The 24,635-nt window shown below is 33.6% G+C and overlaps 1 protein-coding gene and 1 long non-coding RNA gene across 2 annotated transcripts in view; one reads left to right on the forward strand and one right to left on the reverse strand.

Annotated features, from left to right (window-relative positions):
• Positions 1–1,406: 1,406 nt before the first annotated feature.
• Positions 1,407–24,406, forward strand: LOC141571046 (uncharacterized). The gene is made up of 3 exons (XR_012495538.2): positions 1,407–2,273; positions 6,737–6,835; positions 24,358–24,406. It is a non-coding gene; the product is annotated as an uncharacterized LOC141571046 (long non-coding RNA).
• Positions 15,753–24,635, reverse strand: part of MICU3 (mitochondrial calcium uptake 3) — an 80,263-nt gene continuing 71,380 nt past the window's right edge. Inside the window, exons 12-15 of the mRNA XM_088793347.1 lie at positions 23,140–23,248; positions 20,953–21,110; positions 19,814–19,882; positions 15,753–18,111 (exon numbers count right to left, since the gene is read on the reverse strand). Of these exons, the coding sequence (XP_088649473.1) occupies positions 19,814–19,882; positions 20,953–21,110; positions 23,140–23,248 (336 nt within the window). The 3' untranslated portion in view covers positions 15,753–18,111. The remainder of the gene's footprint in view (positions 18,112–19,813; positions 19,883–20,952; positions 21,111–23,139; positions 23,249–24,635) is intronic.

Raw genomic sequence — 24,635 nt, forward strand, 5'->3', positions numbered from 1 at the left:
TTCTTTAGATTTATAAACGCAAGAAACAAAAAGTACTCTTTCTGATTGTATCTCTACTGTTTTGCAGAAACAAAAAAATAGAGGTAATAGAAAATTGAAGATACCTTTAGGTTCATAGTATTAGAAGCTTTCTTCCTTTGAAGACAGGAGTCTAAAGAGGAAGGAGCCCGTTGGGTGAAAATAGAGGAATACGAGGTAACACTATAGATTCTTCAAGCTGAGGCTGGTATACAAATGATTGCTTTCAAAGGATATCCAGGGAGAAACCAAACAGAATACTATACTCAAATTCGTATACAGAAAGCTAAATCTTGGATTTAGCTTTCCAACCACAGTGCGTAAAGATAGAACCTTATTCCTGGATAACTCTAGTCTTCATCCAGTGGCCATCAGAACTCTTCCTGTTCTATTGCTTGATCAGATACTCACTGGGGCACCCAAGCAATAATTGGTTATATTCAGCTCTGTCTCTCTCTAGCTGTAGGCTAGATTAGTCGTGCTGGGTTTTCTGTATGGCATATGTGGGAGGAGATGGAATTAATGTGTCTTGACCAATGGTCTGTATAAACCCACATTGGCTCTGGCTCAAGACACTTGCTTCTCCTGAAAAAAACTATACAAAAATTTAATGCGTAATAGTAATAAGTAGTTCCAAGTGTTGTCAAAGAATTTAAATGTAACTTGGAGATCAAGCTCACACTGCAATTTATAATTGTGAAAGGGAAAAAGTCTAACTAAAGTTTTCTCAGGCCTTCAAAAAGAGCAGGCCAAAAATGAAACAAATAAATATTTAATGATGACATTTAACAGAAAAGGCATATGGGCTTCAGATTTATAGTAGAAAAATTTTTGATCATCAGGGATTCTTCCATCAGCTAGAATTTATTGAGTGTGAATTGTCTTATAGCTCAGAGTCTTTGAGTCTATAATTATTTTCAAGTGATACTTAGATACTTGTGAATTTTTTTCTTTTTTAACTTTTCTCCATTTATTATATTTAAGTCACTATTAAATGCTATGTTGGTAGTGGAATATCAGTAACCTTTATATCTGTGACAACATGGGTTTTATTTTTCAAAACTCAATATAGTGCTTAAAGGTTCAGAATCCGTATGAGTAGAGGTACCACCTTCAAGGCAACCACTGCTGGACCAAATAGTACAGAAGCTTCCATCTTAAACAATGGAATGTGGGATTACTTTTCCATAATGTTCACTCATATGGAAAAAGAGTACATTTATGTCAAACTAGATAGCGAAACATTCTCATTTGGAAGAATATTAAATTTACCCCAGGGACATTGAAGAGAAGATGAAATTGAATCACATTTGCATTGCAAGAGCATGGTCATACATAGGGCTAGATTTTTAGAAATAACTGAAGTACCAGTGTTAAAGTTTGGTCTTCCTCAGGGGGGTGCAACTGAAAAACTTGGGCGTGCATTTCAGTTCTGCCACTTTCTAGCTCTTTGATCTGAAGCAAGTTACTTAAATTTTCTGGCATTTCTTGAGGACATTTCTTGTTTCCTCAACAAATAAGCTGGGAAAGCAACATATGAAAGTCCTTTAATAAATCCATTCATCCATCCATTCAACACATTTTAATGACTCCCTATGTTTGAGGTATTATGATAGATGATACATAGTAAGCAAAAAACCAAACCAAACCAAACACAAGGAGCATGCCTTAGTGAAGTTGACTGTATAGTTTAAAAAAAAAAAAAAAGTCCACTTTTACATCTTTTATTTGAATTGGGATAAGTTTATTAGGAGGTTCACTGGTATGGTAGTCATCAAAAAAGTCCTCCTGGTTTGTGTACTGTCTATACTTACATAAAACCTGGTACAAGACACGTACATCCAGATGCAGTATTCAGCTTGACTTGCCATGATCTGAAGTGCAGGCAGCCTGTGTTTGAAAGTGAAAATGTCCATAACTAGTGTGATATCTGGATGTACTTGTATGAACAATTCAATGCTGAAATGTATATTCCTCATACATTGCTGATGTCATTTTTTAGTATAAAAGGTATAAATTGTTTGCAAGAGCCTTGAATCTCCTCACGAAAGCAGAGCATCTCCACAGCATTTGAAATAATCCACTCTGTTGAAAATTCCCATTTGTTTTTTCAGATCCATTCTCTACCCTTCTTTGTTATAGGAAGCTCCCCTGTTAAGATCTACATCAAAGGGGACTGCCTTACACTCTGGATTCTGGTTGGTTCAATTAATGGGAGGAGAGCAGGTGATCTACCGGACCAGAGAATAACCAGGGTGAGTTTGTTTCACCTCCCCCAGACTCATCAGTGACGATCACATCTTCTGTGAGCTACGGCTACTCTCTCCCTTTGCCTCTTGAAGGGTGGGGCTTGGTGAGCACCTAATTCCCAAGGCTGCTCAAACATACCCTGCTGGTTTCCTTTAATTAAATTCTTTTCAATTACGACTTCTGGGTGTGTCATCTCTTCCCTACCTCCTCCATTACTAACATAACCCCTAACAAATCTGAGTACAGTCTATTTTTTGCTACATAGCACAGAAGAAAAAACAACCCCACAAATGCCTACTGAATCTTTATTTAGAAAGTCAGTATTATCTTTAATTATCTTTTAAAATAAAAAAATCATAACATAATTATACATTACAGAACAATTCATAACAGAAATTTTAGAAGCAGCTACATAACAGAAATTTTGGAAACAGAGAAAGATAAAAACCTATGATTTCACCAATTAACACAACCATTGTTTTAGTATGTTCCCATCTGGTCTTTTTGTGCATATTTTTTCAACATTCAATTTTGTGTTCTCTCATAAATATTTCATCACAAATTTTTTTTTCATGTTACTATACTGGCTTCAGAATAATTTTAAATATTGCATAATATTCTATTCTGTAGAAGTACTGGAATTCATTAAACTATTATTCTACTGCTAGGTATTTTGGTGTCTTTTTTAATTTTTCACTAGTATAACACAACATATTTACCTCAGATTTTGCTTTCCTTGGATAAAGTCCCAGAGATAAAATTAAATCAAAGAGTCAAAGTTTGAAAAAGTTATGCAGCCGTAGTGAGTTTAAATATGTCCACAAATTCTTTGATATGATTTCTTTCAAGAAGTGGAGGCTAATTCTCCTTTCGTTGAGTGAGGACTGGACTAAATGACTTACTGCTAATAAATAGAACAAACTAGAACTGATGGCAGATGACTTAGCTAAGCTGCTCCTGATTCCTGACTCTCAGAAACTATGTGAGATAATAAATGTTTTCTTAGGCCACTGCATTTTGGTCTAATTTGGTATGCAATAGATAAGTGATACAGCAGCAAAGGAAATATTGTGGCATTATTCTAAATAATTTTGAATATGAGGGCCTCAGTGAGCACCCCAATTCCCCGGCAAATTATTGCCACTCATGGTAAGAGGAGTCAGTGAGAGACATACATAATATATCTGATATATGTTAACTACTATCAGCATTTACTATCACAGAAGGCAAAGTCACCTCATTGAGGCTGAAGGATTTTAGCTGTTGGGACATGGATTTTACTGGGAAACTCTCAAATATGTGATTAATTGTATTCATTAGTTTTAATATTGGAAGGCAGAGACATAATTTAGGAAATGTGTTAAGAATAAAGTGAAAACCAGGCAATGACTATGTTTGCTCTTCAGGCTTGATATGCCATACTTTGTTTATTCATTCATGTATTCATACATTCATTCACTAGGTACCAGGCACTCTGCTAATCACAGGACGGAGCAGTGCTTTTCAATAAGAATAAAGCTTTATTCCCATTTCTTCAAGAAAGATAGTACACTTAAGAAATAAAAGAGGTGTTGTGTGGGAATATAAGTGAGTAGGGATTTGAAGCATATAAAAAACACATATCCTGTTTCCCCGAAAATAAGATCTAGCCAGACAATCAGCTCTAATGTGTCTTTTGGGGCAAAAATTAATATAAGACCCAGTATTATATTATATTATACCTGGTATTTATATTATATTATATCATATTATATTACATTATGTGTCCCGGTCTTATATTGTATTATATAACACCTGATATTATATTATATTATATTATATTATATTATATTATATTATATTATATTATACCCAGTCTTATAGTAAAATAAGACCGGGTCTTATATTAATTTTTGTTCCAAAAGACGCATTAGAGCTGATTGTCTGTCTAGGTCTTATTTAGGGGGAAACATGATATATATATATATATATATATATAATGGCCAAAAATGTATACACAGTTTAAGAAAGGAAAAAACTGTATTAAAATTGTAATACTCAATATATACCAATAACAAGATGAATGAATACAAGTCACGTTTGACGTCTGCAATTACAAGAGGTGCTCAAGGTGGTTACCATCAATGTCCAGACACTTCTGATTACGGCGAACTACTGCTTGGACAACATGTACCAAAGTGTCCATTGTATACATTTTTTTGGCACCCCCAGTATATTTCAGGATGACTGGATTTTATTTTAAATTAACTTTGAGCAATAGAAACAATTTTCTGCTATAAAATGAATGTATTTTAGCTTTTGACTTTACTTGATTTTTTTTAACTAAGTGGGAAAATGCTAATTATGTGACTATATAATTAGGAGTCCTTGAAATATCAGCTGAAGGAGCTAAGAGGAAAGTGGAATTTTTTTTTTCTGTAGGCATTCCTCTGTTCATTTTTAAGGAAAAAGGAAAACTAGTAGACAGAAATAGTTCTAGGTACATGCACTATATATTTCACATGCACAGCATAAAATATTCAATAAAATATTCAGAGTTAAGTAGGTGCCTGAAAACCAAGAGAACTCAGTAGATAAGGATGGTGACAATTAAAATAGGAAATATATACAGAATAGGCTTATAGTATTTGCTAATATTTATCAAAAGAAGTTTTTAAAAATATTTTCTTTTTCCTATTTTCAATCCACTTTAATAATGAGTGCCACTTTATATTTTCCAATAGCCCATGAATTTTTACCTTTGTGTTAATCTTCAAGGTCACCTGTATGAACATGATTACAAATAAACTGACTCTAAATGAACAGGGATATTATTTTAGGAATAATAATAACTAATACTTTTAAGTGTTTGCTGAGCTCAGTGCTTTACAGGCAATTTCCCATTGAATTTTCATAACAACACTAAGACTCAGCTGTTATCATTATCTCATCTTATGCATGAAAAAGCTGAGCCATGGACAATGTAAGAACCTTGCTTAATTACGAAGGTAGGGAGTGACAGAGTGAGGGTTTGAACTCAGGAAGTCTGACTCCAGAGCCTATGCTTAACCATGCTATCTGAATGGATGGGACAAGTGTATTTCACCTGTTATGCATATTTCCCAATTTGTCCTTTTAAAGATCGTTGTCTTCTTGGATTCTGCTTTTCGTCCTTGCCATTTTCTCAGTTCTATCCAAGGAACATTTAACTTTATAATTATGCAAGTCCACACCTGTCTGAAGGATACATTGACTCATTTATGTAGTTGAAAGGTAGAAACAAAATTGATTTTTAAAAATACCACAGGAATCTAATTGAAAATTTTCATGAATCACTTTAATGAGAAATTGTATCAGGATCTCAAGTACAGAGAACCTCAGACAATTGCTTTTTCAAAAGTGCTAATCAACTATATAGTCATCTTGAACAAAAATGCCTCTAACAAGATATTATATGACAGCAGTAATTATTAAAGTTTAGGATATGAAAACTATTGTAGTAGCTTTTAAAGAATTGTTCCTCATTCTTCTGTGTTTGATGATCTGTCTATTTATTACTGCAATATGAGGTGACCAGTATTCTTTCTAGCATTGCGTATGTTAAAGACAAAATTGATATCATTACTTGCTAGTTCTTCCATTTTTTGTTGCAGTTGTTATTCATCATTTCTTTGCCTACTCTGTCCCAAGACTGGGTTCTCTGTCACCGTCCTTTGCCCAACCTCCTCAGCTATGCTGTAACAGTTGAGGGTATGTTCTGTGTGTCCTTTAAATCCCCATTTTCATCCAAATAGCTTCTCCCTCATGTAAAATAAAAAAAATGTTATAACATCTTGCTATTATTCTTCATAAATTTACATTATACTGGAGTTCTGAGGTTAACTTTGTACCTTTTTTAAAGTGAATACATTTGGAATTTTTAAAGTATAGCTCCTAAATCATACTGATGAAACTTAAGCAGTCAGTTTAGACAGTGCGTCATAACTGCTCTCCAGACATCACATTCTCCTAGAGCTTACTACTTTGTTGTTGGCCATATACTTTGGGTGTCATGAGCAGCAGACTTACCATCTTAATATTCTTTTCTCTTAGTTTTCTAATACAAAAACTATTTTCTCCATTGTAATTTTGAGAAAATCCATATTGACTTCCAAATAGCTGGCCTAAATTTCCATATCCCGGGGAAAGACTGGCTACATAATTTTTGGAACCTGGTGCAAAATGGAAACACAGGGCTTTGTTAAAAAAGAGCAGGGAAAAGTGCTAAGATATTAAATATTAAGTTTTTTTCTTCTTTCCGTGGTCTCTTTCTCAACTTGCCTTGACATTTTTTGCTATTTAATGTCATTTTAAATAAAAATTTTAAATTATTAGCATAACTTTTACCATTTGTCATATAGTGCGAACCAGTTTTAAATGCAAATGTCAGAGCCTTCAACTCCTATGTGGCATCACTAAAAATTATGCAATTCATATGTCACGGGCACAGCTTCTAAGAGTGCTTCCAGTTGGTCAGAAGACTCTACACAAGTCAGACTCCTGAACTTTGGGAGGAGGAAGAGAATTCATCCAGCACAAAGGAAGCCAGGTATGTTCCTTTGGCCATGGGGATACTTGCAAGGTGAGTGTGGACCGTCCCAGGTGCCTCAGGACCCCATCCTGTGACTCAGGATGCTTTTGCTCAGGCCTGACAGCTGCCAGGTTGCCTCTTGTGCCAGCTGCTGAAATGATGCACCATGCTCCAGCTAGGGGAACACCCTGGGGAAGTCATCTCTGCTTTCCACAGGTCTGATACCCTAACTCACAGTGGACAGGCAACTCCTTAGGGTATTGCAACATCTGTGTTAGAAAGCTCTAAGTACTTGGCTCAGGAGTGGGTGGAAGGCTCATCTCCACCAAGCTGTGGCCTCGGCTGGCTGCCAGCTGATGCAGCATAGCATTGCCAGTCTAGGGCAAGATGACCTCCACTACACTCTGCCTCAAAACTCTGTGGGTTGTGGGTACTTGGCCCCATTCCTGTCAATAACTGCACCCAGGCCCCTGCAAGGGGTTGGAGGGTGGAGGTGATCGCTGTGCAGGGGTGGGGAAGGTGAGACCAGGCAAGGCAAAAGGTAGCCAAAAACTCGTCCGAGGGAATGGCAAGAACTGTGTGTGAGTAGAGACTCCAAGCCCTCGCACAAGCCATTTTCCCACTGACTTCATTTACAAAACTTCAAAGATAATATTAAGAATTTCAAGATGGCGACTGCAGAACATTAAACCACACACTTGGGGACCTTCTGTTGTGGGGCTGTGTGCAACTGTACTGGTCAGCTAAACACAAAGCCAGCCCTTCCCAGGAATGTTTTGAGGGAGTTAGTATTTGACCTTGAAGGGGGTAGGTGTAAACAGACAACATGGTTTTAAAATGAGAGAATAACTATTTTTATTGTTCCTTCCCATGATTCATACATAAAATTTTTAAAATGCTTATTTTATTTTCTTTAAGAAAGAAAATATTTTCTTTAATATTGCACTCATGAATACAAAAAAAATCCTACAAGAAATACAACCTTCCCCATTCAACCATATTCAAGCCTCTTGATTAATGACAATAATGGTACTATTTGCTGAAATACCCTGTATACCAGACATTGTGCTTGGCACTTAATTCATATATAAATGTACTTTATGTGAATCATCTAATCCCTATAACATGGTAAAGATACAATTTTTTAGCCCCAATTTAGAGATAAGGAACCTGAAGGAAGACAACTTGTCTAAAACCAGGAAATGAAAAGAATGTGCTGCCATGATCAGCCTTTATTGTAATAATATAGAGTCATTTAATATTGGGAAGTCTATAAAAAAAGATATATCACATCTGGGGGTCAAATTGGAAAAATGGTATAATCATGTCAGTGGAAGCTGAAAAGGCATTTGAGATGATTCAACACTCATTTCTCTTTCCAGACTTCCAAATGCAGGAAACAAAGGAATCTCTCTTAACAAGATAAAGTATTTATCTCAAATCAACAGCAAAATAGTAAGATGAATTTGAAACATTAGAGATAAGCCTATTACAACAGGAAATCAAAATATTCCTGCTATTGGTATTAATATTTCACATTGTTCTGGAAGCTATGATTAATGCAATAATACAGGCAATAGAAATAAGAGCAATAATGTAGGAATGGCAAGGACACATTTACCATCATTTGCATGTAATATAATTGTCCAACAGAAAACTCAAGAAAATCAATTGAAAAAATATTAGAACTACTAAGAGTTCAGTTAAGTGACTGAATAGACCAACTGCTCTTCTATATACCAATGGTAATCAGATAGAAAATCTAATGGGAAAAATTCTGATTCTTAAAAGCAATAATATACATGTAGGATCTAGAAAAGACCTTATGAGAAGTAGGATGACCTCGATAATGACAGCCATAAGTCTTGAGAATAACTGGAATAATTGTTTCTGGATAGGATGAAAATATCACAAAGGTAATAATGATGGTTAATTTTTGTGTCATCTTGACTGGACCATGGAGTACCCAGATATTTGGTCAAGCATTACTCTGGGTGTTTCTGTGAGGATGTTTTGGATGAGATTAACATTTAAATCAGTAGACTGAGTAAAGCAGATTGCCCTCTCTAATGTGGGTGGGCCTCATTCAATCAGTTGAAGGCCTGAATAGAACAATAAGGCTGATTCTCCCCTAAGTAAAAAAAAAAAAAAAAGTAAAAGCACACAAAAATAAATGTTCCTCCTGCCTGACTGCCTTTGAACTGAAACATCAGTTCTTCCCAGTGTTGAGCCTGCCAGCCTTCAGACTGGAAGTACACCATTGGTTCTCCTGAGTCTCCAGCTTGCTGACTCCCCCTGCAGATCTTGGGACTTGTCAGCCTCCATAATCTCGTGAGCCAATTCCTGATAATTAATCTCTTTCTCTCTATGTATACATCCTATTGATTTTGTTTCTGTGGAGAGCCCTAACATGTGTCACTTCTTTCCAGATTAATTCATACTTTTAAAGTGGTTCCAATAAAAACCCTATTTGGAGGAACTATGATAAAAAAATTCTAGAATTCATCAGGAAGGATAAACAAGAAGAGTTAAGAAAAAGTCTAAAAACAAGAGGAATCTAAGTGTGACTATTGAGGGGGGAAGACAGACTATAATGAAATATGAACACATATTATAAAGCTAAAATAATGAAAACAATGTGGTTACAAGGATAGCCAGAAAGTCCAAGGGAAGAGAATAATATATTAAAAACAGATCAAAGTTTGTGAAACATTTAAAATACAATTTGCATTATATTAGGTAGCAAAAAGGAAGAATTATTCTGTAAATAGTGCTGGATAAATTGGTTAGAAATGTGCAGGGAAATTTAGAGTTAGGCACTCATTTTTCTTTTCTTTTTTTTACCATGTAACAAAATTAATCCTAGGTGAGTTTTTTTTATTTAAATGCAAAGAAAAGATAAACTATAAAAATATATGATAGATTATCAAATTGAGAGAAGAATTTCTAAGTGTAAAAACAATGGAGAAAATGGCAAATAAAAAATCATTTAAATACATTAAAATTAAAACTGTTGATATATATATATATATATATATATATATATATATATATATACACATATCCTCTATAACTCAAACAATACATTGAAAGAATATTTGCAATTTATATGACAGTCAAATGATCCATATATTTAATATACAAAGAAACTGGATGAATAGATTTTAAAAGCTAAAGACCTTATTACATGTGACAAAGGATAGGAAAAATCTGCAAACGATGCATTGTTGCCCTTACTCTAGAGTACCTTTATTAAGGCATGTCCTTAATTTAATTCTGGGACTGTTTAGGGAGGCCTTACCCTCTGGCTGATCTGAATTCTGAATCTCCCAGCACTGTGTCACCTCCAGTAGCTGTTTCCTGCCAGGCCTCTTGAAGCCTCACCCTGCTTATGTGCAGTTTAGTATTTAGCCAAAGACTTAAGAATAGTCTTATGCAGATTTCTGGTGCCCCTTTTCTGCATAGCTCCGTCTTCTCTGCTACTCTGTCCACAGATTCCAGCCACCTGAGCTATGCTTAACTCTTCTCTCATTTCTTCCGTCTCATGGAACTTTTTTTTTTTTTTCTGTTTGGGCTTCACTTCCCTCTGCTGCAGTTTGCAAAGTGCTGCCAGGCAGAAAGCCAGACTGAATGTAGAGGTCACCACATCAATTTCCTTTCTCTCAAGGATCAAAGCCCTGAAGTGTTTGTTGTACAATGTAGTTGTTTATGATAAAAGGACAAGTCAGTTACTCAGACATGGTTGTGTCCCAAACTCTCCATTGAGGTTTTGATTTTAGCAATTACACTTTTTTTATTTCTAGAAATTCTGTCTGGTAAATGTATCTGTTTAGTCTCTATAATTTTTTTGAAGTTCATTTTTGTAATTTCATAGTTCATTTCATATGCATTCTGTATTCAGTTCCAACATCTTCATTCTTTGGAGTCTAAATTTATTGTCTCTGTTGATTCGGACTCACAATGGCTGGCCTTCACTGGATTTGGTAGTCTTTATTTAAGAGGTTATGCTTGATTGTTACCTGAGTCTTGTGGGGTGATTTCTTCAGACCTTTGAACTCTGGTGCTCTGGCCCGAGATCCTCACTTATGTTCCTTGTTATTTCCTGCAAGACCAATTCAGGTTCCAAGCTACCTAGTCTTCACCCCTGGCTACCTGGGGCTCAGCTCTTGGGAATTTTAAACTTTATTTTACCCTTTCTTCTTTCATTTTGATGGGAGAAATTCTTGGAGACTAGAAATGTTCCAATGTATGTTGTTTTTGGGGGTCTAGCTATTGTGGAGAAGTTAACCTCTGAGCTTTCAAAACCTCAAGTATCAAGGAGTGAAAGCACACGTATTAATTGTATAATCAGAAAAATTAAAAAAAGGCAACAAATATCTGTATCTGAATTACTGATGCACATATTTATGTGGTCATTAATCACTATGAGAAACTGAATTATTAGTATAATCTATTTAGCATTTTCATGTTGCTTAATTTATTTCTCAAGTCCAAATACTGTACTAGCTAAAGGATACTTTCCATAGACTTAATCTGTATAAATTTTAGAAAAATATTTAAGCTGACAAATGAAGGCTAACAATTGGTTATGCCTTAATAGGCTGAACACCAAGCAAATCCTAGTCTTTTATTTGTTCATTTTGCAATAAGTCCTGACATCATCTTCTCCTCTTTCTTAAATTTGCTTATTTAGCAGGGCACAATGCAGTTTTGATGTGCAATCTGGTTTCAAAAGACTCTTTGAGACAGCTAATCTTCTGTACACTCACTGTAATTAAATATTACAGCACAACGGGTATATAAGATATGCACTTTCTTGAGAACCTCTTAGCACTGAAGAGCAATGACATAAAAAAGTATAGATTTTCAGAGTGTTTTGCAGATTTTTCAGCTTGAACTTTTAACTCTTATAGCACCTAGAGCTTTCAGAAAGCAAAGCATTATATACCATAGACTGGAAATACCTTTATTAATTGTCTTTCATTCTGTCCTAAACTCTCGTTCCACTTCAGTTTAAAACCTGCTAGTAGACTTACCTTCACACTTGCTTCATCCTAGAAAATACCGTATGCAACAGGAAATGTCATACTGAATTAGACTAATAGTCACGTTCAGTTCTTTGTGTCTTACAGTAAATGCCACCAAAATATGTTTTGTAAGAGAGTATGACTGCTATCTTTGACTATTAAATCTAGTAAGTGATTTCCACTGATGTTCCTTTATCAATTAATCCCCTTCCCATCCCTATCATCCAATCTCAAATCATGTGATAGTTTCATAAATTCACAATCACCATCATACTTTTATTTTTCTTAAAACCATCTCTATCTGCTTCAAGAAGATGTGACCTAACTCTGGATTTGGTGAGTAAGCCCACCCAACACATGACCTTCAAGATTTATTCCCACTTTTTCCAGACTGAGATCCTAAGTTTTAAAAACGTGCTTTTCTTTAAAAAGTAAACAAAGACATGGGATAAACAGTCAAACAGTTCAATAATAGCTCATTAAATATATCAGCTTATAGCCCCCTTCATTAAATATACCTCTCAGGCCCCATCTTCAAAGGGCATTCTGAACAAAATCGCAGCTAGGCTTTGAATTACCAGGCAGGAGAAATCTGACCAAAGAGAAAAGACCTATCAATACCGATAGTCAAGATCTCTCCTGTGAAATGGCCCAGCCAGAATAAGAATGAGTGAAACCCATCAGTCAAAAGCTCATTCCATGCACACGGAGCTTCCACTTTTTTAAAGATATAAACATACAGCAAAAGATTACCAGAAAGTTGAGAAAAGCCTCAACTAATGTGAGACACCCAAAATACAAATAGAAGAAAGGAATGAGGCAATGAAGGGAGCAGAAGAAAACTTTAAAGAAACTAAAATTAATAATCAGAGAGAGAATAAAAGCTGCTGAATACATGAAACAAAAACAGGAGACAGTAAGAAAATAAAAATCAGAGAAAAATTCAAAAAAAAGAAATGTATGATGGAATAAATAAACTGGAGAATGGATAGAAGGTAAGAAAGTCCTCAACAAATTCATAAAAATCTTTAAGAAAGGTACAGTAAAAAGACAAAGAGATGAACACTAAGAAAGAAGAAAAGGAAAATTCCAGGATGAGTGTAGATTTGGTATCTGAATGCAGGTATTCCCCACTTCTTGAGTTTGCATTTTGCTACTTCACTTTTACCAAAGACCTATATTAGTACCATCACGGCTTTTGTCAAGAAAGCAAAAATCCTCTTTGGATTTCTTTTGGTAACTGAAAACAGGTACTAATATAGGTCTTTCATAAAAGCGAAGTGATGTAATGTGAACTTTTGGAAAACAGGGTGGGAAGGGGGGTACTCTTAGCAAAGCGGGAGAATCCTATAATAGAAATTCCAGAAAAACAGGACTGAGAATACAAGAGGGAAGGAAGTTCTCAAAGAAATAATTATTTTTTTTTCTAGAACTAAATGCTGTAATTTTTTAAATTGAAAGGACTATTGAGTGCTTAGCAAAATCAATGAGTAAAAGATCTTTACCAAGTTATATTAATGTGAAATTTTAGAACAGTGGGGACAAAAGAAGATTCTACTACATTCCAGAAGGAGAAAAAACAAAACAAAACAGGTCAAGAATCAGATAACTGATTTCCTGACAACAACATTAAAAGTTGGAAAACAGTGGGGCAATGCTTTCCAAGTTCTGAAGGAAAAGGTATCATTCTAGATTTGTACCCCTGGACAAATTGTTGTCCAAGCATGAGGGTAGAATAAAGGCATTATTAGGCATACAAGATCAACATTTATTTACCACGTAGCCTTTCTCAGGAAATATGGAGGATTGTACTCCACATCAAGAATGGAAAAGATAAGAAAGGGGAAGACCTGGGAGATGGAGAAGCTAAAATAGAATCTTTGAGAGATGAAGTAGGGAGATAGATCCTATGACAGTTCTGCATCAGGACTAGGGAACAACCACTTTAGATGGGAAAGATAGAGAGCTCCAGGAGGCATTTCCAAAATTACAATAAAAATTGACATATTACTTGATGTGTTAGAATGTATTAACAATATATGTTTAGTTTGGGAGATGCGTCTGGGGATGAATTAATGATAGGTAAATGAATAGTACACAAAAATTAAGCTAACTGAAAGGGAAAAAATTGTTAATCTAGGGAAAGTATGAAGATGGATAAGGAAGGAAACAATAATGATGTGATAATTGATTAACAAATTATGTTCTAACTATACTGAAAGGATGGGAAAGTGTGTGTGTGTGTGTGTGTGTGTGTGTGTGTGTGTGTTAGAGGGGGTTTGTGTAATAGAGTCAAATCCTCATCTTCTATTATAGGAAGTCAACAGTTAATAATCTAAAAATTAAATTAATCAAGGAATATTGGTATAAGCATGTTTTCTTGAAATATGAAAGCAGATACCAAAAGAAAATGCTAAGAGATTTGAAAGGGACTGTCTCTGAGGAGCAGAAATGAGGGAAGAGGGATGCTGTATTTTATTTATACAGATAACTTTGATAAAGATATATTAAAATATAATTCTATGTAGTGAAAGTGTGTTTGGAACACGAACAGTAGCGTATGATACACTCTTCTGTACCCTGCTGTGTTCTCATAAAAATATCCTGTAGATCATCTCAGATCCGCATGATAAATGGACTTCATTCTTTTTCATAGTTACATACTGTTTCATTGATGACATAAACTTATAAATATATGGATTAGGGTATTACAATCCCAGAAGTAAAATCCTACATCAAAATTTTGACATACTTCTGTTTCCCTCCAAACACGTTACACCCAAATTTATAGCCTCCCCAGCACTTGCCTCATACATTTACCAGCACCATATACTACAGAACCATTCTATCTTTTCAATCTGGTATGTGAAAGGACATATTGACAGTATTATCATTAAGAATTTAACTTACATTTCTTTAAATTTATTTTTTTAAACTGTCTACTAAATCCCATTTTAAAAATGTCTTCATTCAGATCCTTTCTCCATTCTCTTATTTTCTCTATTCTATTTCTGAAAAAACACTGTCCTTCTCATCCTTTACAATACTACACAAAATTTATCTTTTTCACAAAACTTTTATAATACTGGTTTTACTTCCTCTGAGCATTGTATATTTATATGAATACAGTCACAATTATAAATACGAGTATATTCCTTAGTTTAGATTTGTGCCAAAAATACTGATTGTGATATATAAAATTATAAATATATAAAGATGTAAAGAGAATTACACCTTTGCATTGATTTTCATCTTATGATATTTCACAGAATTTAAGATGTGATTGATTGCAAAATGTACCATTATTTCATGAGCTACTAAGACAGTAAAAATACTGCCAATTAAAAGAAAAAAAACATAATGCTTTTTTATCACTTAAAATTTTTATCTTATTGAATATTATATAATTTGTATTTTCACATTCTTTGGAAGTAAAAGTAGCATGTAAAAATGTTAATTTATTGTATGGCTATAAAAAGTAGGATAATTACTGAATTTTGAAAACTGGTAAATTTCTAGGAGTTGCCATAGTAAGAGGTTGCCTACAAAATAACCAACATTAGTACAAAAGGGGCTGCTGTAGTGTTGCTTTAATTATTTTAAGCCATTTAAGCAATCAGTTCTATAAAGCAAACTGATATTCCATTAAGTCACATGTAAACTTTGTGAAAGCTTCCCAGTACCAATGACTATAATTGTACCAAGTATGAATTCCTATTATACACTGAGAGGCTTTATGGCTCTGTGATTTATTTACCTACAAAGGTGCTGATGAAATTAATTTCACTGGCATGTATTGTTATGGCATGTATAAAATCAATGGAGGTTTGGTAACCGAAAACGAGTCCCAAAGTTTGGAGGTGACGTTTCAGAAAGACATAAGTCCACAGATATACATAAAAGCAAAGTTTCTTGATTCAGAGCAGGTATATTTATTTAAGATAATGTAAGTATGGTAGACAGGTTGCTTTATAATTATATTTTACAAAAAAGAACAATAAACTGGAATTTCAGTTAAATGAATTTCTTAATATGAAATGATTCTGAGAAGTATCACAAAACTTTTATCATGTAGACTCTGCAAAGAGTATGATACTAAAATCTTATGTATAGCTTTATCTTTCTAAAGAACAGCTTGTAGAAGAAACTACAAAGAGAATAATAGCATACATGTATATAGTACATACATTATTATTTTAATGCATTTAACATTTTTTCAATTGATGTAAACAACAATCCAGTGCATTATTTTTACTTGTCACTTTATAGAGGATAAAGTTCAAGAGTGATAGTGTGTAGGGAATCATTGTAATTTACCACTTTTTTCCATTTTTATTGACCAGAATATTTTATTTATTACCATTTCAAAATTATGCTGCAGTCTTATAAACAGATGACTATCCATTTATTCTGATAATAAGGAAAAAAGATTGCGCATGTAGTATTCCTTGGGAGAATAGCAGAACTATAAATAACTTTAATGAGCGAATTCAGTTTTTAATGTACATTTATAGGATTGTTCTAAATGGCAATTTTTCCATGTGTGCAAGATAATATAACTTAGAGTCAAAGATAAAAGTACATTTCATTTTTTTCAAGTATTTTAGATAGCAAATAATATTGAGAACATTCAGTGTATGGTAAAATAGACCTGGAGTATGTTAAATGAGTTGGAGGGCATTTTCATTTAGTCAATCAATTGAATCAACCCTGAAAACAGGTGAAATTAATTAGTATACTATGTGGGATCCCGAATTATGAATCCTGTGTTTCTATATCAATGTAATAAATAATAATCAGATAAAGAATGTAAAAACATATAGTCAATGCTAATAAAAATATTTTCTTGGAAATAACATTACTTTTATAAATAGGCTGATGCACAGCTATCAATTTCACATTTAATAACTTATAAAAAACAAAGTCAGTATTTCCTATTTTCATATGCAAAAGCAAGGTAATAGTTGGAGTGTGTGCAATTTACATTAAATACATCTTGGAAAAGAAGATACATGAACATATCTTCCACATACAATACATTAATATGTTAAATTCACTGTTCTACTTTTGTACAGTATCCTTTTATACAGTAACTTTTTTAATTGAACAGACTTAACCATTAAGTACTAGTACATTATTTTCTCCATGTGAAAATCTACTTTTGTTTTTCAATAGAAACTGTTTTTTGTCCTCTTTTAAGACATATTATTTTGAAATACTAAATTATATTTAAATTATGATTACTGGCTGTTTGGCATCACTTTTGCATGTGGTCCTTTTGCAAGAAACAAAATATTAACTTCTACCTAATATTTACATCCTTCTTCTAAAGTATTTTCTATTAGTCTGTTAGAGTACTCATTTTGATGCTACAGACATTTACTAACAATATGAGTAAGGTACAGGGTGGTAAGATATTATTGGGACTAGTGTTATTAACATATGCCACTTGCAATCAGGAGCAGCATCATGTTAAAACAAGGACAACGGCGACGGCTACTGCTACAACTACTACTATTTTACCATCACTACGGGACATTTTTTGAGAAAAACAAATCTACATGTTAAATTTCTTCGTTGTATACATAAAAGAATACCAGACATTCTGTTGACTTTGGTAAATGAACACAGACTTTTAAAAACCTTCATGTGATTCAAACAATGTATGTTCATTATGTACTTTTAAAAGTTAAAAGAATAATGTAAACCATCGTGTTGTATAGTAGCATAATTCTATTTGTTTTTCAAAACAATTTCAATATAATTAAAACCCAGATAAGTAATAGAGATTCATCAACAATTCTAGGGCCCTAAGATAGATAAATCTTAGTGAATATTCATTTCCTTAAAGTAAGTTCACAGTCTAAAACCAAAGAAAATATGTCGTTCTTCATTTTTAAGTGATCTAGATTCCAGAAGCCATACATTAATTCGAAGTTAGGCAAATTTCTAATAAAATATTTAAAATACATTCTTATATAGTCAGTGGAGGTATCTATATACTTCTGAAAGGAATGAAGAAGTGCAGGGTTCAGTAAATCAAGGCAAAAGCTCAAAGTGATAACACATAACTTTTGTAGTTAGTAAGAAGATGCATTTTATCTGTCTTACATTCAAGAATTCAGTTCAAGAAAAAAAATTTTAGTGTTTCACCTTCTCCTTCATTTCTACGATTTCTGATCTCAAACCTGCTTCTGTTCTTTGAAAGTTTTGCTTCTTGCATTTGTCATGTAGATAATAATCCTTTAAAGTTTGCTTTACAAGTACCTAGTCAAAAAAATATTTATATATAAAAAATATATATACACACACACACACATATATGCAATATTTATTTAGGATGAAATACAGAGGTAATGGCATGTCAAATAGTATTATGATAATAATATGAAACAGTAAGGTACATAATACAAAAACCAACAGAAAATATAAGAATCAAAGACTTAATCATAAAACATTTCCTTTAAAGTTCAGTGTTTTGTTTGGTAACTTGGCCAATCCTTAGTCTTATAAAGGTTTAGAATAAATGTAGTCATTCTTGTGGGTCTATGTACTACTACATAGAATCAAGTGTCAGTGTGACACCACTATATGACGAATTAGTTGGGAACACTACTTATATAGACATATTAAACAGTACGGTCCTACTTTCTAATGCTTAGTTTAAGTTCTTACAGGGTTGTATAAAGTTCTGTAAGAGATTAGGAAGACCTGACTTCTTTTGTTAGCTTAATTACAACTGTTACCACCTTAGATAAATAAATAAGCCTACTTGCTGCTAAACATTTTAGATCAACATTCCCCAAAATGGGTTCCGTAAAACATTAGGCCTCAAAGCTATTTTGGAAAATACTGAATACTGCGCTTTTCTTTAAAAGAGACAAATAAATAGTGCCATATTAAGATCTCGTAAGTTCTAAGAAACCTAATTTAACCATGTTTATTGTGATATTTTTCAAACTTATTTGACTAAGCAGTTTTGTTTTGTTTTTGTTTTTAGAATAATATGCATTGATATTCCTTGGGACTACTTTGGTAATACTGCTATAGACAGATATAAATGTTTCAAGCTTGAGAAAAACAGCAAGAAATATATATTTGCAAACATGTACAAATGAATAAAACCTTCAAGTAGAGACTTATCTAATTGGAACCCATAATAAACCATAATTTCATTGTTCTGGTTGACTTTTTTTTTTTAAAGAAAAGAGAAAAAATAAAACCCTCATTTTGGAGATCAGCAACAAGTTTGAGACATTTCTTTGGGTTGATGCAAATTGAATGGATCTCCTGTATCTTCCTCAACTACAGGGATAGTTAATAAATAAGATGGCTTTCCCATTAGACAGAATGAGGCTCGATCCTAGTTTGCGACTTACTAGCAAGCTATCTTGGGCAAATTATTCACTAAGCCTCTCTTTTCCCTGCTGTTAAATGGGATTTCTATCTGTGAGGATTAAATGAGAGACCGCATGTGGAAGAACACCTAATATAGTGCCAGGCACTTCAAATAACTGAAAAAATTAGCTGCTATTATTGTAGCAGATGTTTGGAATCATGATCCTAAAAAATAGTAGCAAGTACTCCTTAGACATTAATAATCCTAGATTATAAAAATTCAATCTAGAGTCATTATTTTTTATTTGCTCAGGTACAAAGCTGCAAGTTAAACAAAAAAAAAATTTCAATTAAGGCACTCCAAGAGAATTTCAGTCGGATGACTATTTATTCCAGTTCATTTTTATATTACAACTTAATTACAACAAAGTAGTCTTTTGCTATAATGACTAATTCTTAAATTGAATTACTGGTCTAAAATAAAATCATTAAAAGAGTAATTCTTAAATCGAACTAGTGACCTAAAAATTAAAAATAAATTCTATTTCTTAAATGTCATAACAAAAAATAAATAAATAGTGTCCCTTCCTTTACTGTTACTGAACAAATTTAGACAGCGAAGCTTACATACTTATCTGCTATGAAGTTCCTTCTTCAGACAGGATTTGAAAGTGGTATACTTCTGAATTGTTTTATAACCCTGTGGAACAGAGGATTAAAAATGCAAATGTAAATAAAATGTTATGGGGCCACAGGTGTGCAATAAAGAAAGCAAAAATAGAAACACATAACACCCAAGAGAGAAACACAGTGTCAGAGGTTTATAACATAGTTTATATTTTAATTTTATTTTGTTACTCTAGAATTTTTGAGGAGGAATAAATGATTTTCAATACACGTATGCCCTTTCAGGTATTTGTGCCATTATCCCAAATGTTACCAATTAACCACTAGATGGCAGTTAACTACACAGTATTTTATTAAGACAGCTTGGCTTTAAAAAAGTCATTACAAAAATTTTTAAAAACATTTTCTAACATGAATCTTGATTCTTTTGTATATGTAACTTTTTCTTTTTAAATGTACTATACTTAGGGGTATTCTTACCAAAGAGGGAAGATTGAATACTTCAGCTGTTATTAGCAATTTTTTTTCCTTTTTCCATTTGTGGTACCATCCACAAATGTTAGATGTGTAAACACTTACTGATTCATGTTATATTTCATTCTTTAAAATGTGCTTCTGAAGAAAAAAATCATTGAATTTCTCATAATTACTTTTCAGTGTAAGATGTTAAGAGGAAAAACAGTTCAACATACAAAAAGTTTTTTATTTTATTTTCCATACAAAAAATACTGAATATGCAGTGACTTAAGTGTCTCAAGTTGCCTTGTGGAAATCAGCATCATATAAAATGAGAAACAGTGATATTTCTTTGTACACTAACAAGTTTGGCACTCAGTGTGCAGACTGAATTAATTGAAAATATTTGGCATTTCCCCCCACAAATTGGGATGAAGACATTAAACTAATGGAGTATAAAAATAAGTTATTAAAATTCAAATTGATTTTATATTTTAAAAAAGCCTTATCTTTTATTACCTCAAATTGTTTTTGAAAGTATGTAGGGCCTTATATTTTTTTTATTTTCAAATATAACATTTCATGTTTATATCTGTAAAAATTTATATTATTTCTGAAACTTAGATGGATTTTTTTTCTTTCAGTTTTTAAAAAGGATAACAATAGGCTTGAAATTTATAGGTTTACCCGGAATCCTCTATGGAGTCTGTCTTTCATAATTCCAATAAATTCTTTATAACTTAATTGATCATCTTTGTCAACGTCAAAAATCTTGAAGACTGTGTTCACTAAATGTGGTGACAGTTTGAGGCCAGTAGCTACATAGACGGCACGCTTAAATTCATCTAGATAAATGTTACAGAAAAGGAGTAAACCATTAACATTATTTTTATAATATGTATTCATTACTAGCAAGGTTATAAAAGCTTTTTTCTAAACATGGGTCGTTACCTTATGTAACTTGACTTTCCATTAATCATGCTATCTTCTAGGGAACAAAATATCTTTGTAGTTTTAATTTAAAGGGCCAAGAATAACTGTATCTTAGTTTAACAATACATTCATAGTCACTGAATATTTAATGAGCACCTACTATCAAAGACAGATACTTTAGAGGTTATTAAGATGAACAAGTTCTCAAAAAACCTACAGTTCATATGGGAGATGAGATAACTGCCCAAATAACCCTTACACGGGCCCATACAAAAAGGACCAACCAAGAGCTATGAGAATTTGGAAATGAGTGATGACTTGTCTGTAGTATGGAGAAGGGAGAGAGAGGAGCAGTGACTAGGAAAGGCTGTGACTTGGTATTTGAGCTGAGCTCTGCAGGTAGATGATGTCAGCTTATAGAGATGAGAGAAACGGCAGATGAGATGACATGAATGAACAAAGGCATGGAGGGAACAGGAAAGTATAAGGCACATTCTGAAAACAATGAACCATCTGGATACACAGGAGCTGGAGCTCTGTACAGGGACTTTGAGGTGAGGAACCTGTGCATTCTTCAACACACAATTGGGGAACTGAAGAGTTTTCCGAAGCAGGTGTGTTGTAGATATTTAATCTGTGTTTTAGAAAGAATATTCTGTGAGTTGTCTAGGAAACATCGAAGAGGAAGGTGGGTAATGGCAGGAGTATCACTGAGGTGGCTATGGCAATGGTCCTTTTGAGAGGTAATAGTCCTTTTGAGAGGTAATAGTAGTGGCAACAGAAAAGGAAGAGTTATATCCCTAGCACCTCCAAGAGTACACAACTGATTTTTTTCCATTTCCCAGTTCCACAAGGTAAAAGAGCAACTGTCCGTTCTGAACTAAGTAAACAGATATTGAGGTTTTTTTTCTTTCTCTTTTTTTGTGGTTGATTAGGTTTATCATGGTAGTAAACACTGGTCTGGGAAGGCAGGGTTCCCAAAGGTTCTGGTTTTAAAACACTAAAATGGGTTGAGTTGAGAAGATGGCTTATCTGAACACCTAGACTAGACAAAGGGTGAACTATGACACATTTTTGGGTTTCTCTTCCTCAATGAATGAATGAAGCCAGGAGGAAGTCAATCTCTATGTTTTTGGGAGAGATACAATTACTTAGATGCTGCAGATTGGCTTCTCTTAGAACTTGGCAATAAAATAATGACTCCTCTGAGATTATGTTTGGGAAATAACATCTAATAGATTATGACAGACACAGGTCAAATCACCTTAGAGACATGAACAGAAAGTCCTCATATGGCAAGAATACTTAAAAAGGAAATGGCCATGAGGGAAGAAAGGATAGCAGTTATAGCCACAGAATCCTAGAAAAAGGACTTGACTTGTTAGTCTACCGACAGGGAAAGAAGGAGCTGGTCCTGAGGTCAACAGCATTCTGAGTTCTATAACAGTTATACTGCTCTGTAAATTAAGCAAAATAGACATTCAATTTTATTTATCGTTCCTAAAACTCAGTTAATTTAAGTCTATGGCTAAGAAGTGATTCTGTTGACACAATTCAGGTTGCTGAGCCAGCAGGGACTGTAGGTAAAATCAGTAATATAAATATCATTTCTGTGATGATGTTTGAGGCATGACTAGCTGGTTCTTCTATAGGTACACAAACAGCCCTCAATGTTATCAAGAGGTTTCCTCTTCTTTGAACCTTTACAGACATCATTAGCTTTTCCCCATAATATGAAATGGAGATAATAAGTTTAATACAAAAATTTAGTATATTTCCCTAAAATTCCCTTAGGGAAAGCAGATTTCCCATTGAATTACATAACAAACTTTCAGGCCGGATGATGGCTAATATGCTATATCTAATTAATTTGCTGTAAAAGTCCCTAGAAACAATGTAGAATTATTTTTTGCTTTTAAGTTTTAAAAGATTATTACTTACCTTGCCCTATAGAACGACTTGCAAAGTTATACATATTCAAGGCTATTGCAAAGTCTTCTAGGTTGTTCAAAAACTGGAAAAATGACCTGAATTCATCAAATGTGATGCCCTATATTGGGAGAATATATGTAAATATATTTAGTAGTGCCAAACTTATTAAAATAACTATTTATACTTACTAGAAGTAAATAGATTAAGCATGTGTAATATGTCTTGTAAGTAAACATTTCAAGAGTACATTCTGAAACCTTCATTCTCCAAATGGAGTGTAAAATTCACTCACATTTTTTTCCACTGGGCAGTGTTGCTACCATTACAATGACAGGTGAAAATATTTTTAAAACACTATCATATCAGCGCAAAGTTTTAAAAAAATGCTAAAACAAAAATGGATAAATAAGTTGCAATTTTGTACTCTGTATTTCAGGCCAGAGTTTTTTAAACCTTGAAAGTAAATACAAGGATGAAAAAAAAAGATGAAAAACAAACAAAAACCCACCTAAAAAAATCATTCTCCTCTACATGTACTCCTTAAGCATAATTAAGCATTAGGTCATTAATGTCTTTATAATGACAATGCTAAATCAAAATGTTCAATAAGGCAACAGTAATGCATTTTCACTTATTTCTGCCATGATAATGTTGCTAGGACAGCAGGAGGTAGTAGAATGACAGGGTGTGTCACTGTACTTCCAACACAGGGTCTGGTATGGAATCACTGGAAAGGACTCTGAAATGTCATTTACATAAACTGCAGTTATGATCACTGCTATTATTTCAGTTAAACAGGAAAGTTATTTAAACCAAGCACAATGTAGCTCAGATAATACAAATTTGGATATGAAAAGCTACATTTAATTAATAAGCTCTCCTCTGCAAAATAAATGTGATTGAAAAAAAAGAAGTAAACAGAAAAGAGCAGAGGGCCAAGAGCTTATGCTTAACAAGGCCCTAATGTAGTGTTTAAAAGGGAAAGGAAATTAACAAGGCAGCACTGGAAAGACAGGGAGAGAACCAAGAGAGTCTATTTTCATAAAAGTCAACTGTTGATTAAGTGATTTATAATCAAAATAATATTAATTATCAATTTATTACCAAAGTAATAATATCCAATTTTGGTATACATTATTTCCACTTCAATTACAACCCTTCTTTACTTGCAAGGAGAATCCTCACTGTCCTTTCTCTTCACATTTTTCTTTCTCTTTACTTTTATAGCTATTCCAACCCTGGATTCTGCTTTGGGACCCGATCCCACCTGCTACGGTATGTATCCTGGAGAGGACTGTTTGAATCAATTAGGGAGACCGAGCCAGAAGACAAACCTCTTCTGGTTTGTCTTGAGGTGGAGAGCTTGTTGCCAGGGAAACTGGTCACTGCTCTAGTTCTGTACCAGTTTATGCGTGACCAGTTGCCACAGCAACAGTCTCTGTCTTAGGGTGACAGGTTAATGCTGGTAAAAGTGAAAAACAGGAGGATGAGATATTTTTAAGCAA

This window comes from Rhinolophus sinicus, chromosome 16 (assembly GCF_057876585.1).
Source record: "Rhinolophus sinicus isolate RSI-liver-muscle chromosome 16, RSI-T2T, whole genome shotgun sequence".
Taxonomy (NCBI): Eukaryota; Metazoa; Chordata; class Mammalia; order Chiroptera; family Rhinolophidae; genus Rhinolophus; species Rhinolophus sinicus.